The following is a 12,203-nucleotide window of genomic DNA, read 5'->3' on the forward strand; positions in this document are numbered from 1 at the left end:
ATATATATGATTATTAATGTTATCAATTAAATTGTAATAATCATCATTTTCTTACCTTAATTGTAAACTTTAATTAACTAATCGTGATTAAAATGTTTTTCATCAACAGCGAAAGTCAAAAAAAGTTTTATAACTAATATTAATATCCATTAGTTGACTATTAATTGATTATCAATATTTAGAAAATCAATTTTAGTTAAATTGGTAACAACAATTAAGGTAAATGAGAGTGAATCAATTTGTTAATAGTCAAGTTTTGATCATCTTAATCATGATCAATGGAAACAGTTAAAGATCAATCTTAATTTGATAAAGTGAAGATCGGCAAAACAAAATTAAGGAATCAATTTAATCAAATTGAAACAATCAATTTAAATATTCAATCTACTCATCATAATCATCATCAGCCTCACCTTAATCATCATCATCAGTTTAATCACAATCAAAGTGATCACTTTCCTTAATTTCACTTTTCTCAATGAACATTTTCTGGGTGTAAACAGGCAACAATTTACAAATTGTAACTATTAACCTAATTAAAAATTGTCATCTAGATCATAATGATTATATAATCAATCAGTTTTTTTTTAATTGTTGCTAATCAAAATGGTTCATTTGTAATCAGAAAATAGGTTGGTTATAATATTTTGTTTGTTAAATTGTCACTTGAACTTTCACAACGACATCGACAATCAAGTTGATTGTTTAACAATTAAATCTAATGATACTTGATTTAAATTGCTACTGATGATAAAGTTGAATGTGTATTTGATTATGTTAATTGTTGGTTATTGTTGTTATGTAATATTGGTAGAGAGCAAAAAAATAAATTTAAGTTTATTTTGATTAATATACAAGAGGAAAATTAAATTTCAACAGTTGATTGAGAAAACTCATCAATCCAAACAATTTACTGATTCACTTGGAAGATAATATTTTACAACAACTTGTTATTAAATCAATTGAACAACCATGTTAAGATGATGATGATAAACATAAACTAGTTTGTGAAGTAATTTAAATTGTTGATCAATTGATTACCATCAACTCCCACATGATGATGATATTATATTATCATTGGTGAGGAAAAATCAAATTATTGGTTTGAAATAAAAAATATATTGAACAATTTAAACTTGATTAACCATTAAATCCAGTAAATCTCAAAGTATATCATTATTGACAATCAAATTAAATCAAGAAGGTCACACAATCAAATAGGATTAACATTTGATGACCATTCAAGTGTCAAGATGACCATTGGTCAGTATTGATGGTTAAACATCAAGAATAAGCTGAAGAAAATTAAATTAAATTGTTCTGATAGGATTAAATTTAATCTCTTCAATTATTATTAATGTTTACAAGTTGATTTAATATTCAAACAATTTAAATTATCAATTAAACTGTATCAATGTTTTCCTTTGATCAATTTGTTAGACTTTAAAAGTTCATCATTAAATTTAATCATAATCATTGGGTGCTAATTTTATATCAAATTGTTAAATCATCTCGAGTAATTTATATATAAAAATTTACAACAATTTAATGTGATTTGTTTAATTTTATCACCAATCAAGATAATCAAATGCTGTTAAATGCTTTACGCTGTTGGCCTCAGAATTGACCTCAAAGTTTTAACTGTTAATCGCAATTATTATAATTATAATCAAATTAATATATTTAGTTGATTGTAATTGTATTTGATCAGTTTATTGAACTTAAATTGTTAAGGTTAACAGTTAATCTTGTTTATTTCAATTAGTTGAAATATTTTTTTTTCTTTCCGAAATTCAATTAATTGTTATTCATGTTAAAAACTGTATCATTGTTTGTCTTAACAGTTTATCAATCTAATCATGATTAAATTTGATTGCTAAAGTGTCGACTTTGATTAACAATTAAAACTTTAATGACAGTCAACTAAATTAAACTTTTAATTACTTCAAGGTAGATCTAGTTAACTAAATGTCAATAGGTAAACCTAATTGTGACCATAAAAATATCCTCTTAATTGCTTAGGAAGCAAAACTTTTATCACAATTTAATTTTGATAATTAGTTGATTATCCTAAATGATTATGATTATCTAATGGACTTTAGTTTTCCGCTAATTGTTTGCTGTTGCTGTCGACAATCAACTAACTACTATTACTATTGAAAGACTCAGAGAGGGAACCAATTATTTCAAAATGATAATCGATCAAAATTTAGATGGAAACAATTTGTTAATCATTTACAATCAACTAATTAACTATTAATAGTCTAGTTTGTTTTGTTTTTATCTTTATGATGATAAACAAAAGAGGCTTAGAGTAAATAAATCATTGCCATGATTGTTTGATTGTTGATTATAAGTTAAGGTGAATTTTTTTTACGTTGGATGATTTAAATGATCACAATTAAATTGTTAAATTGTAGATTCATTTATCGGCAATTAATTTACGGTCAAAAGGGGCTGGAAAATGTTTAAACTAATCATCAGAAGCAACAATTTTCATCCTCATCATGATCGTTTTTCATCATTATCGTAATCAAGCTAATCCCTAATCATGATCAAGTTAAAAAACAAAATGGCTGCTGATTGTTACTATTAGAGTCGAGGTGTGGCCATCATGATGACCTTATAAGGGTCTCAAGACCTTACCTAGTGGATGATGAGAGGAAATTATATCTTTCCATGTTAATCAATGATCAATTATCATGAACTGAATCAACAGGTTAGTTTCTGATTTCACTTGATCAGAATGGGAAAAAAATGAACTTTTTTTGCTCATTTTGTTTCTGTCTGCATCTAATTTTGATTCTTAATTGTGATTAAGTGAGACTCATCATAATGAACAATATTCACATCATTGATTGTGATTAAATTGTTAATAACTGATTCGGTTAATCGTTTCATATTGTGTCTCAAACTTTTTTTTAAAACTTTATCAACGTTCTGATTGATTAATATTGATAAGTTAATTGTAATTTTAGTCGTTTTCTGATTACTGATCATTACAATTGTTATTTAGTATTAAGAAGTTGTTCATGTTAATTAATCACGATTAATATGCAAAAGTCAAAGTTGATTAACTTATCAGTTTATTAATAATGAAAAACGATTTAAATTGTTGAAGTCTAATCACTTTCAACGATTTGATTTTGGTTAACAATTTAATTTCCGGTAAATTGTCTGTCTTTTTATTCACGATTTCAATGTTTTATTATGTGAACAATTAAGTTAATCATTTGAAGGGATTGAACGACAATCAATTATTGGGACAAGATTTGATCACATTAATTATTTATAAATCAATTATGATCACCAATTAGATTGTTGTTTATAATGAAACAATCACAAACTATTGGGAATCAATTTGATGCTGATAAATTTAAATTGTTATTTAAAAAAGATCGTGAATTGTTAATAATAATTGATTAATTCATTGATTTGCTGGATTAAACAATCAACTGATCATTACATTTATCATTACAATCAAAAATCATGATTAAGTTAAAAATAACATAAAGATGATTAAGATTCGGAAATTAATAAAAAGTTACACATGGGAATCAATTTTAATTCACAACAATTAACTTTGATTATTATTATCAAATTGATTTGTATTATTATGAGATTTGATTAACTATTAATATAACAATTAAGTTAATCATTTTCTTTGAGAAATTAAAGAAGTGAAAACAAATTAATCTACTAATTTAATCACTAATTATTGTTGTTGCTTAAAGTAAATAGTGTTAATATGCAACAACAATTAGTTAATTGTGATCATGTTGATTTAAATGTGAGAAAGCAAATCGTGATACGAATTAATCATAATTAAATCAATAGATAGAGTTAACATTTTGAATAGTTAATTGTTGACCAAATTAAAAACAATCTCATTCCCAATGTTGATATAAATTCATTCACGATTTAGTTTTAAATTGTTATCATTCAATTAACTCATTCAATTCTCATACTTATCACTCATTTAATTATCAACTAATCATTAGTTTCTATTAATAAAATGATTTAGTTAATTGTTGTTGATTGTTGTTGATACTTTTTGTCAACCTCACACCTTTTTTTTAAACAATTTAACAACATTCAATTAAAAACTGATGATGATTATGATTATGATGATTAGTTGATTGAAATAAAATTATTTTATGCTCGCAATCAAATTAATTGGTTAAATTGTTTTATTTAAACGATTAATTTTAAAAAAATTAACTCGATGAGATTCAATTTGATGGATTAAAGTGATTAACTTTGATTATCTTGGATTTAAATTTACCTTTTATGAGAATCAAATCTTAATTAAGATTGAAACATTGAAACCGATTGTGAATAATATACAAACTGAATTAAAAAAAAAGTGCATTCAATTGTAACTATTAATAAATTGTTCATTCAATTTCAATCATAATCCATATTCAAAACAATTAATTGAGGGAAACAAAGTTAATCAATTAAACTTAGTTTTTATTTTAATGTTTAAATCAAATATTACAAATTGATTGGGTTGGTGTTTATTAGAGTTTGTATTACACACTGAATTTGATTAATTATCTTGGTAAAGAAGCAAATAGAATTAACAATTTACGATGATTGTTAAATTGTTACCTTAATTTTTCATCTAAATCAATGAAATTGTGTTGGTGGTAAGGAAAAAAAAAGTTAATTACAATCTGAGAGTAAGAAGAAAACAAAAAGTGTTAGTAAACAATTAACTTTGTTAATTTGGTTGTTACATTTTTATCACACATACATATACCTAATTCACACCTAATGTTAAATTGTTAATCAAATTGTTGTTATGGTTTAGGGTTAATCAGAATATATTTATAAGAATCAAATTAAATTGATGATAATACTGAAAAAGTGTAACTTTTCAAAACCGGAATATGATAAGTTAACAATTCCTGATTTGTAAGTTGTTATATTATCATCAATTTAATTCATTCTCAATCATCAAGATATATTATTATTACTATTATTACAATTAAATCTTACTCTATTATGTTATAATAGATAATAACATGTTGCTGTTATTGTTGTTGTTTTACCTCATGTAATCATCTTGATTAACCATGAGACTGTTGAAACAGTTATTCATGTGTAGACTAACGTTTGGGTCAAACATTTGGTATCATCTTCAACTTGAAGTAATATTAATAGTTTTATAGTAGTAATAATAATAATAATCATTGTGATAACAATCAGAAAACAAAGTTAACCATTTTTCACGATTTTCTTTTCCCTTCATTTTGCTTTTATCCAAATGGCGAAAAAAGAAGTGGAAAACAAAATGTTGGATTAACTCAAGTTTCATCAATATTATCATGTATTATTTATATTCTTTTCCATCTTTATACATCCGCTTCTTCCTTTATCATGGTAATCTTGAAATTAACATTTCCTTTAAGAAGATTTCCCAGATTATTTGTTCTTTTAGTGGAATTTTTTTCTTTCTTTGCCTTCCAATCTCTCAATTCAACCATAGACTCCATAGAAATCTGTCCATCTCCAGCCCGATTGAGCCGCACATCGGGTTAACGTCAGCATTCATTAAAATATCGATGATAAACTGTTTCAAAAAGGGATTTAAGAAAAATGAAATTAATTCAAGTGACACAAAAAAAATCACAACAGAAAAAGAAACAATAAATTATTGTCAACAATCACCAAGATGTTCATTAAGAGATCCACAAATTGAATCAAGTCATCGAAGGTTAAAGGCACGAAACACGAACACAAATAGACAAAAGCTGTTACAATTAATATTATTGGTTAAATTCTGAATAAATAATTAGAGATGATTAACTAGAAAATTAAATTAATCCAAATTAAATTTGATTCCCTCCAAATGAATGACAAGAAATAATCAGTTGTCATTTTCTCGATACATCGATAGTTGAAATCGAAAATCAAATCGATATATCGATGTGAGATTTGTTTTCTTTTCTATTGAAAGTAAATTCAATTTATTAAATTGTTTCTTTTCTCGTTTGTGTTAATCTAATTGTCGTGGTTTGTTTTTTTTTCTTAATTTGGACAATTAACTATTTTGTTTTCTTAATTAACATGGATCTCATTAAAGGTGTTGAACGTCCCTGGATTTATAATGGGAAGATAAACGTTCGATCTTTTCTTGATCTTTGGAAAACTCAAGATTTAAGTCTTGAAAGCAATTTAACACCAGAAACACTTGATGAACAATTTACCAAGATGTTTGATGTTGACCAAGAGATGATTGACTCATTAAAGGAAGATTTATCACCTGATTGTTTAACTGATGTTGCTGATGAAGGTTGGAAAGATTGTATTTATGGTGATAAATTTGCGATCCCTGATCAAGTTAAATTGGTTAGTGTTGCAGCTCAAGTTAAACATATCGAGAAAATGAAAGCTGATCGTAACTATCATAGTCATGCTTCTCAACTATTAAAGTATAGAAATTATACCTTCTTGGACAATTCAGGTAATTAAGTTAACTATTAAGTAACTAACCTTAAAATCTAATCATCATTTTGTTTTTGTTTTATTCTTTTCTGTTTAGAGATGAAAAAACGTTCACCTGATGAGCAAAAAATCACAGATCTTGAGGTTATTCTTAATGTTCAAATATTCAAGCCAATGAAGTTCTCCTTGCATGTTGGTGAACATCGGAAACATGTTAATCCGATTGCCGAACAAGAATTTCTATGTCTTGGTGGTCAATTTTTATCAGCTCTCAGAGATGAGATCATTTGTCCAGTTGATGCTAATCCAGTTGAAGATTGTAGCGATGATCCGAAAAAATCCAAGCCAAGTGGCGGCGAAATTTACACTTCTGGCTTTTTCTTCATAGATGATTGTTTTTACAACGATTTTAGAAAAACATCCAATATAGATTATAGTCAGTAAGTTAAACTGAGCCAGAATATTTTGTAAAAAAACTCCAAAATTTTAACGAACCACATTCTTATTCTGTTCTTTTCTTTTCGAATGTGGTCAGAGTGATTGTAGATTGGGCGAAAAGTTCAGATAGAAGAATTGGTGAACTTCGATCGGCTAAAATGGAGGCTACTTGTTTCATCGATCTTACCATTCGACTTGGTCAACCCTATGTTTATGTCCATCAAGGGAATTGTGAACATATGATAGTCTTCTCAGAGATGCGTTTATTTTCACCTCAAACTGATAGTCCATTTATCGACGATTATCCAAGATTATTTAAAACGGTCAACAAAACTGCTATAATGTGTTATATGTGTGGAATCAATGTCCCCAAATGGCTTGTATTTGATAATAAGAGATTACCTGACAATCCATGGTTATTTTGTGAACAATGTTTCATGTCCTTTAATTACGATTCTCAGAAGAAAAAAGTTGGACATTTTAAAGCTTTTCCTTATTTGGACAAATCTGCAATAATTTGATCAACCTTTTTGATTGTTGAACTTCATCCATTTGTAATATTTTGTATATAAGCAAAAAAACCCATCAATGATCATATATTTTTAATAATTAGAAGAAAATTTTATTAGATAAAACAGAAAATTTTTGATATTTCTGACTCAATTTCATATATTGAATAAATTAAATATAAATAATAATCAAGGAAATACATAATTACCATTAAGAATTAGGAAATTTGGGTAAGGCTTGCATGTGATTACTATTAATTGATGGTAAATGTTTCATTTGACTTTTAAATAACAATCGTAAGAATTTAACCAAACTTTGTCTGAAAGATTCGATTCGTCGACAAAGACGAAATCTAGAACAAAGATTGTTACGATTGTTAATTGTCACACCGAATGGTGATTCCAATGAAGCGATTAACAATCTAATTTTATCCAAATCAATGTCAAGTCTTTCCAATGGAATATGATTTTCAAGTGATCTTCGTCTTCGTCTTCCAGCAAAAGCACCAATCAAAACAGGAAGAGCCAAAGGAATAAGACCAGAGCCTGAAAATGCGAAGATAAATTGTAACAATTTGAATAATTCATCGAATCAATAGATTGGAAAATGACAGAATTAAAAGCAATCGACTTACCTCCAAATGGATCGTAACCAGAGACGGCAAGTAAAGCGGGAACGATGGTGATGCCATAAAGTAGAGCACTTAACATGATTGTACTAAAACCAACTCGCCGAGCGAGCGGGTAAAGTATAACGGGAACTCGCGCTGAACTTTCACCCATAAAGGGATGACTAAATGAAAGATCTTCGGGTGTAGGAGTTGACGATTTGTTGGCGTTTCTTGACGATTCAGAGTCATCAGGCTTTTTCTCCGCCATCGCTGGATGTAGACCGAAAATTTCAGCTGAAACCATAGTGTCAAGGGTCAGGCAAAGGTTAATCGTATGGAAAAGTATAAGATAAATATTAATCGATGGAAACAATTTATGATGTTTATATGGAATAAAAAATTTCATTGTAAACACGATAAACATTTAAACATGATGAGGATCATGATTGAAATTAAGATCAACAGTTAAATGTCAACAAAAATGATGATAATGATAAAGATGATCAATTACAAGTGACAAAAATTTTGTCATCTTTTCTCCCTCTTCATCTCTCTCTCTCTCTCTCTCTCCATCATCTTACGTTTTGCTCTTTGGTGACAAAAAGCGAAACAGGAAGATTAACCTGATAGAACGGGAAATCTTTTCATCTTCTCTTAGAAAACTTATTCCTTATTTTCTTTTCTTTTCTTCCCTGATAACAGAACTTCCGGAAAACATTTAAACCAGAACATTGTTTATTTACTTCAGAGAACGAGGGTGAATAAGATGAGTGCATTAAAACCAACGAATTAGCTGTTTGGATGAGCATGAGGGGCTTTTTTCAGTCTTTTTTGTTTGATTTTCTTTGATTGTTGTGTCATTTCAATTGTTTTCCTCCCTGAAACCATGAACATTTGCCTCAATGTACCAGGAAAAGATTCTGTTTGTTCATCGATCATCAAACCAAGATGAAAATTTGTTCCTATTGAAGAGAAAACTTTTTTTTTGATATAGTTAATAACTAATAGAATATTAAATTAGTTTAGTGACGTTCATATTAATCATCATTTGAACAGGACAATTTAGTGAACATCAGTTGAACATCTCAAGTCTTTTAAAGGGCAAAAGATTAAAGGTGAACGAGGTTCAACAATTAAGTCTTAGTATACGATTAAGTTGATTAACAAGAAAGTTATTGGTTACCTGTCTTTTTACCAGTTGATTATCAAAAGAGGAAAAGGAAATTAGATTCAATAAATGAATTAAAAGGATCCAATTTTGTGAGAATTCAATTAACTTGATTAATTTGAGATTTTGGGTTAGTAAATGATGAAAGATGTTGTTAGTTGTCATCCACCTTCGGAAGATAGCGATTTCTTGTTTGAGTGATTTATCACAAACAACAAAATCACTAGTCTTCCACTAGGAGAATGACTTAATTGTTGTATTGATGAAATTCTGAATAAGAGATAAAGATTAGATGAAAGAGACGAAAGAGATGAATAGTTAATATCAATTGAATGTTGTTGAGATGCTCAAAGATTGATTGGGAATAAATTATTCTTCACAAAGGTAAGTATTACTTTGGTAATGAAAAGTATAAACGGAAGAGGAAGAGATTGAATAAAATAAGAATCCAAGGAATAAGAAGAAGAAGAAAAATATTGAGCAATTGAAGACACAGGTAAAAGTCGATGAGGTTGACAATTTAAATGAGACTAAATCAAGTGAACCACTGACTTTAAGAAGACAAATGTAAATGTCGAAAGGTAGTAAACTCTTTTTTATCTTTACAGAGGGAAGATAAATGAGCTCTCACTCTCTCTCTCTCTCTCTCTTGCTCCCTAATTTCTTCTTCTTCTTCTTCTCTGTCCAAGTTAACAGATACACAGATACATTTATATAAATACCATAGGGTTTGTTGATATAAATATTATTCTCACTCTCTCGGTCTCTCTATTTTCGCTTGACAGTCCAGGTAACTTGGTTGCTCCCTTTTTTAATGGTTTCGCCCATTCTTCATCTCCCCCATTCTATCATCTCCTCCTTTGGTTTTCTTCCTTCTCTCTCTCTCTCTCTTTCTCTCTGACAATTTTCAATTTTTTCCTTACTCTCGCTGCATTTTGGTGAGTGTATATTGTGTGTATGTGTTATATGTTTGCCTTCCCTCCAATGATGATAATGATGATGAAATGATGATAGTTGTGTATATGTAATATGTTCTTTTCCCATAATAATTGTTCCTCTATTTGGTTCCTCTGGTAACCATCAAATGACAACAAACGCTTCTCTCAGGTAATGATTCTTTTGTGGCAATTCTTCATTCTCTATCCATCCTTTTTGCAGAAAAAAAACCAATGATAGAAACCAATATAACCTCATAATGAGTTTCTCATCATAGAGCAACGTTATATTGTTTTTTTCTCTTTCTCTCCCATACACTTTTTCCCATTCTCACTCTCAATGGAAATGAGAGAGAAAGAAAAGAGAGAGTTCAAGTATAAACAGCAAATAGATATGACAGAAATATAAGTCAATTTGATAATTCACCAGCACTATTATCATCACTTTTTCTGTTTCCAGTTCCTATGCATGGTATGGTAACATCAACAAAAAGGGAACCATATTAGTCAGGCGATCCTTAATGAGAAGATAATTATTCATCTTCATAATTAAATGGTATCCAAATGATGGGATCTCTTTCTCTCTCCTTTATTTCTCACTGAGTAAGAGAGAGAGAGAGAGAGAGAGAGAGAGAGAGATGTAATTATTGATGAAGTGTTATCCCTTTTTCGATCCATATGATATGTTAATTGTTTTCCAATATCGAAGAGCACATATATTTATAAAAAGGTGAATTGATCCGATAGAATTCTGAAAGAAAAAGAAAAATATATTTATCGATTTAGTTTGAATTATCTTATTTTCTTGGTTTGTTTTGTTTTGAACGTTCGCATTTGAACACAAGGGAATCATTTCATTAATAAATTTGTATCACAGAGAGAAAATGAAGAAAAGGGAATGAAAATAAACCATTCAGCTAAAAGTAGAGTTTCAATAGAATCCATGGTCAATATTGGATAAGATGAATTTGAATTGTTAATAATTTCTATTCTTTTGAAAATCAAAATGAATAGAGATGAAGGTTAATTATGAAGATGATCGATATGTTGATATTGTTATCAATTCAAATCTTGGGAAATTTAGGTGACAGAAAATGTTGACTATAGATAAACTCTGGAAGAAGAACCAAGAGAGAGAAAGAGAGAGAAAGAGAGATTATCAACTTGAATCAATCCAGAACACAGAACCAGTGGGTTACATGGAAAAGGTTAATCAGAGTTAATCAGATGAAATATCTAAATGAAAGAAACAAGGATGAAATTCTGGAATGATACAAAGTCACAAGAGATTTAATCTCTCTCTCTCTCTCCTTCTCTCTCTGTCTCTCTGTCTCTTTCAAATAAGATGAAGAAGTGGTGATAGTGTTAACAGAGGTAAAACACACGAATGATGACAGTAAAGATGATAGTGTATAATGAGATGATGATGCTAGAAGAAAGAGAGAGAGAGAAGGTAAAATAGAATAAAAAAGAGAGAGAAAAAGAAAGAGAAAAATAGAACATGTAGAAAGCGATAAAATAGAAAGTGGATGACAGATGATGGAAAATTACAGTTATATTTACTTGGAAGGTAAAGAGAATAGAAAAACCAAATTTCCGATATCAATTGAATTCTCTTTGAAATCACAACTAAATTAAATTGGAATAAGAAACAACAACAATTAACAAAAAAAAAAGAATAATCAACAATTAAGAAAAAAGGAAAGGCCTTCAACCCAAAAGAAATCATCATATTGTACACAACAGATACTCCAATATACTCACATGAAGATTTAAAGACCAGGCCAAAGGTTAGAAAATGAGAATTAATTTGGTTCCAATTATTAATAGATTGAATTTAATTTTCTAATTATCATGATAACACAATTAACGAATTGGCAACATTGAGAATTAATTGTTTTTCACAAATATTAATAAAGAAAGAGAAAATGATGATAAAGAAAGAGGAAAATTTATCATCTCTTTTTCATCTTCTGATAAAAATGTTTCCCTTTTGATTGGATTTTGGCGGAAAATTAATTACGCGGAAAATTTAACCGAACCTAGAACAACAATTAACTAATAGAATTAAATTAACTCCAATTCTATT

The 12,203-nt window shown here is 28.5% G+C and overlaps 2 protein-coding genes and 1 long non-coding RNA gene across 11 annotated transcripts; 1 reads left to right on the forward strand and 2 right to left on the reverse strand.

Moving 5' to 3' along the window:
- Positions 1–5,312: 5,312 nt before the first annotated feature.
- LOC128390755 (uncharacterized) lies at positions 5,313–5,863 on the reverse strand. The gene is made up of 2 exons (XR_008325688.1): positions 5,677–5,863; positions 5,313–5,578 (listed from the first exon to the last, which is right to left on the reverse strand). It is a non-coding gene; the product is annotated as an uncharacterized LOC128390755 (long non-coding RNA).
- A 115-nt stretch (positions 5,864–5,978) lies between these two features.
- On the forward strand, positions 5,979–7,540 carry LOC128390752 (snRNA-activating protein complex subunit 3-like). Its single transcript, XM_053350503.1, has 3 exons — positions 5,979–6,472; positions 6,551–6,893; positions 6,989–7,540. The coding sequence occupies exons 1-3, from the start codon at positions 6,076–6,078 to the stop codon at positions 7,410–7,412; spliced, it is 1,164 nt and encodes a 387-aa protein (XP_053206478.1). The 5' UTR covers positions 5,979–6,075; the 3' UTR covers positions 7,413–7,540.
- LOC128390753 (uncharacterized) lies at positions 7,491–12,035 on the reverse strand. 9 transcript variants are annotated; one of them, XM_053350507.1, is made up of 6 exons: positions 11,879–12,028; positions 11,678–11,743; positions 9,902–10,865; positions 8,593–8,988; positions 8,036–8,305; positions 7,491–7,946 (listed from the first exon to the last, which is right to left on the reverse strand). In XM_053350507.1, exons 5-6 carry the CDS (start codon positions 8,277–8,279, stop codon positions 7,612–7,614), a joined length of 579 nt encoding a protein of 192 aa, XP_053206482.1. In that variant the 5' UTR covers positions 8,280–8,305; positions 8,593–8,988; positions 9,902–10,865; positions 11,678–11,743; positions 11,879–12,028; the 3' UTR covers positions 7,491–7,611. The 9 variants fall into 9 exon arrangements, with proteins under 9 accessions (XP_053206482.1, XP_053206487.1, XP_053206486.1 ...); XM_053350512.1 differs by having other exon boundaries at positions 8,755–8,973; positions 9,935–10,865; positions 11,879–12,027; XM_053350511.1 differs by having other exon boundaries at positions 8,755–8,988; positions 9,935–10,865; positions 11,879–12,027.
- Between the last annotated feature and the right edge of the window lie 168 nt (positions 12,036–12,203).

This window comes from Panonychus citri, unplaced genomic scaffold (genome assembly GCF_014898815.1).
Source record: "Panonychus citri isolate SS breed McGregor unplaced genomic scaffold, ASM1489881v1 Contig00127, whole genome shotgun sequence".
Classification (NCBI taxonomy): Eukaryota; Metazoa; Arthropoda; class Arachnida; order Trombidiformes; family Tetranychidae; genus Panonychus; species Panonychus citri.

Excerpts from the sequence above, each read along its gene's own strand:
- LOC128390752 (XM_053350503.1), top strand. The coding sequence starts at position 6,076 with ATGGATCTCATTAAAGGTGTTGAACGTCCCTGGATTTATAATGGGAAG. Across the intron at positions 6,473-6,550 it reads TACCTTCTTGGACAATTCAG|AGATGAAAAAACGTTCACCT; the intron begins GTAATTAAGTTA and ends TTTTCTGTTTAG. Across the intron at positions 6,894-6,988 it reads TCCAATATAGATTATAGTCA|AGTGATTGTAGATTGGGCGA; the intron begins GTAAGTTAAACT and ends GAATGTGGTCAG.
- LOC128390753 (XM_053350504.1), bottom strand. The coding sequence starts at position 8,435 with ATGTTTATCGTGTTTACAATGAAATTTTTTATTCCATATAAACATCAT. Across the intron at positions 7,947-8,035 it reads TGGTTACGATCCATTTGGAG|GCTCTGGTCTTATTCCTTTG; the intron begins GTAAGTCGATTG and ends TCGCATTTTCAG.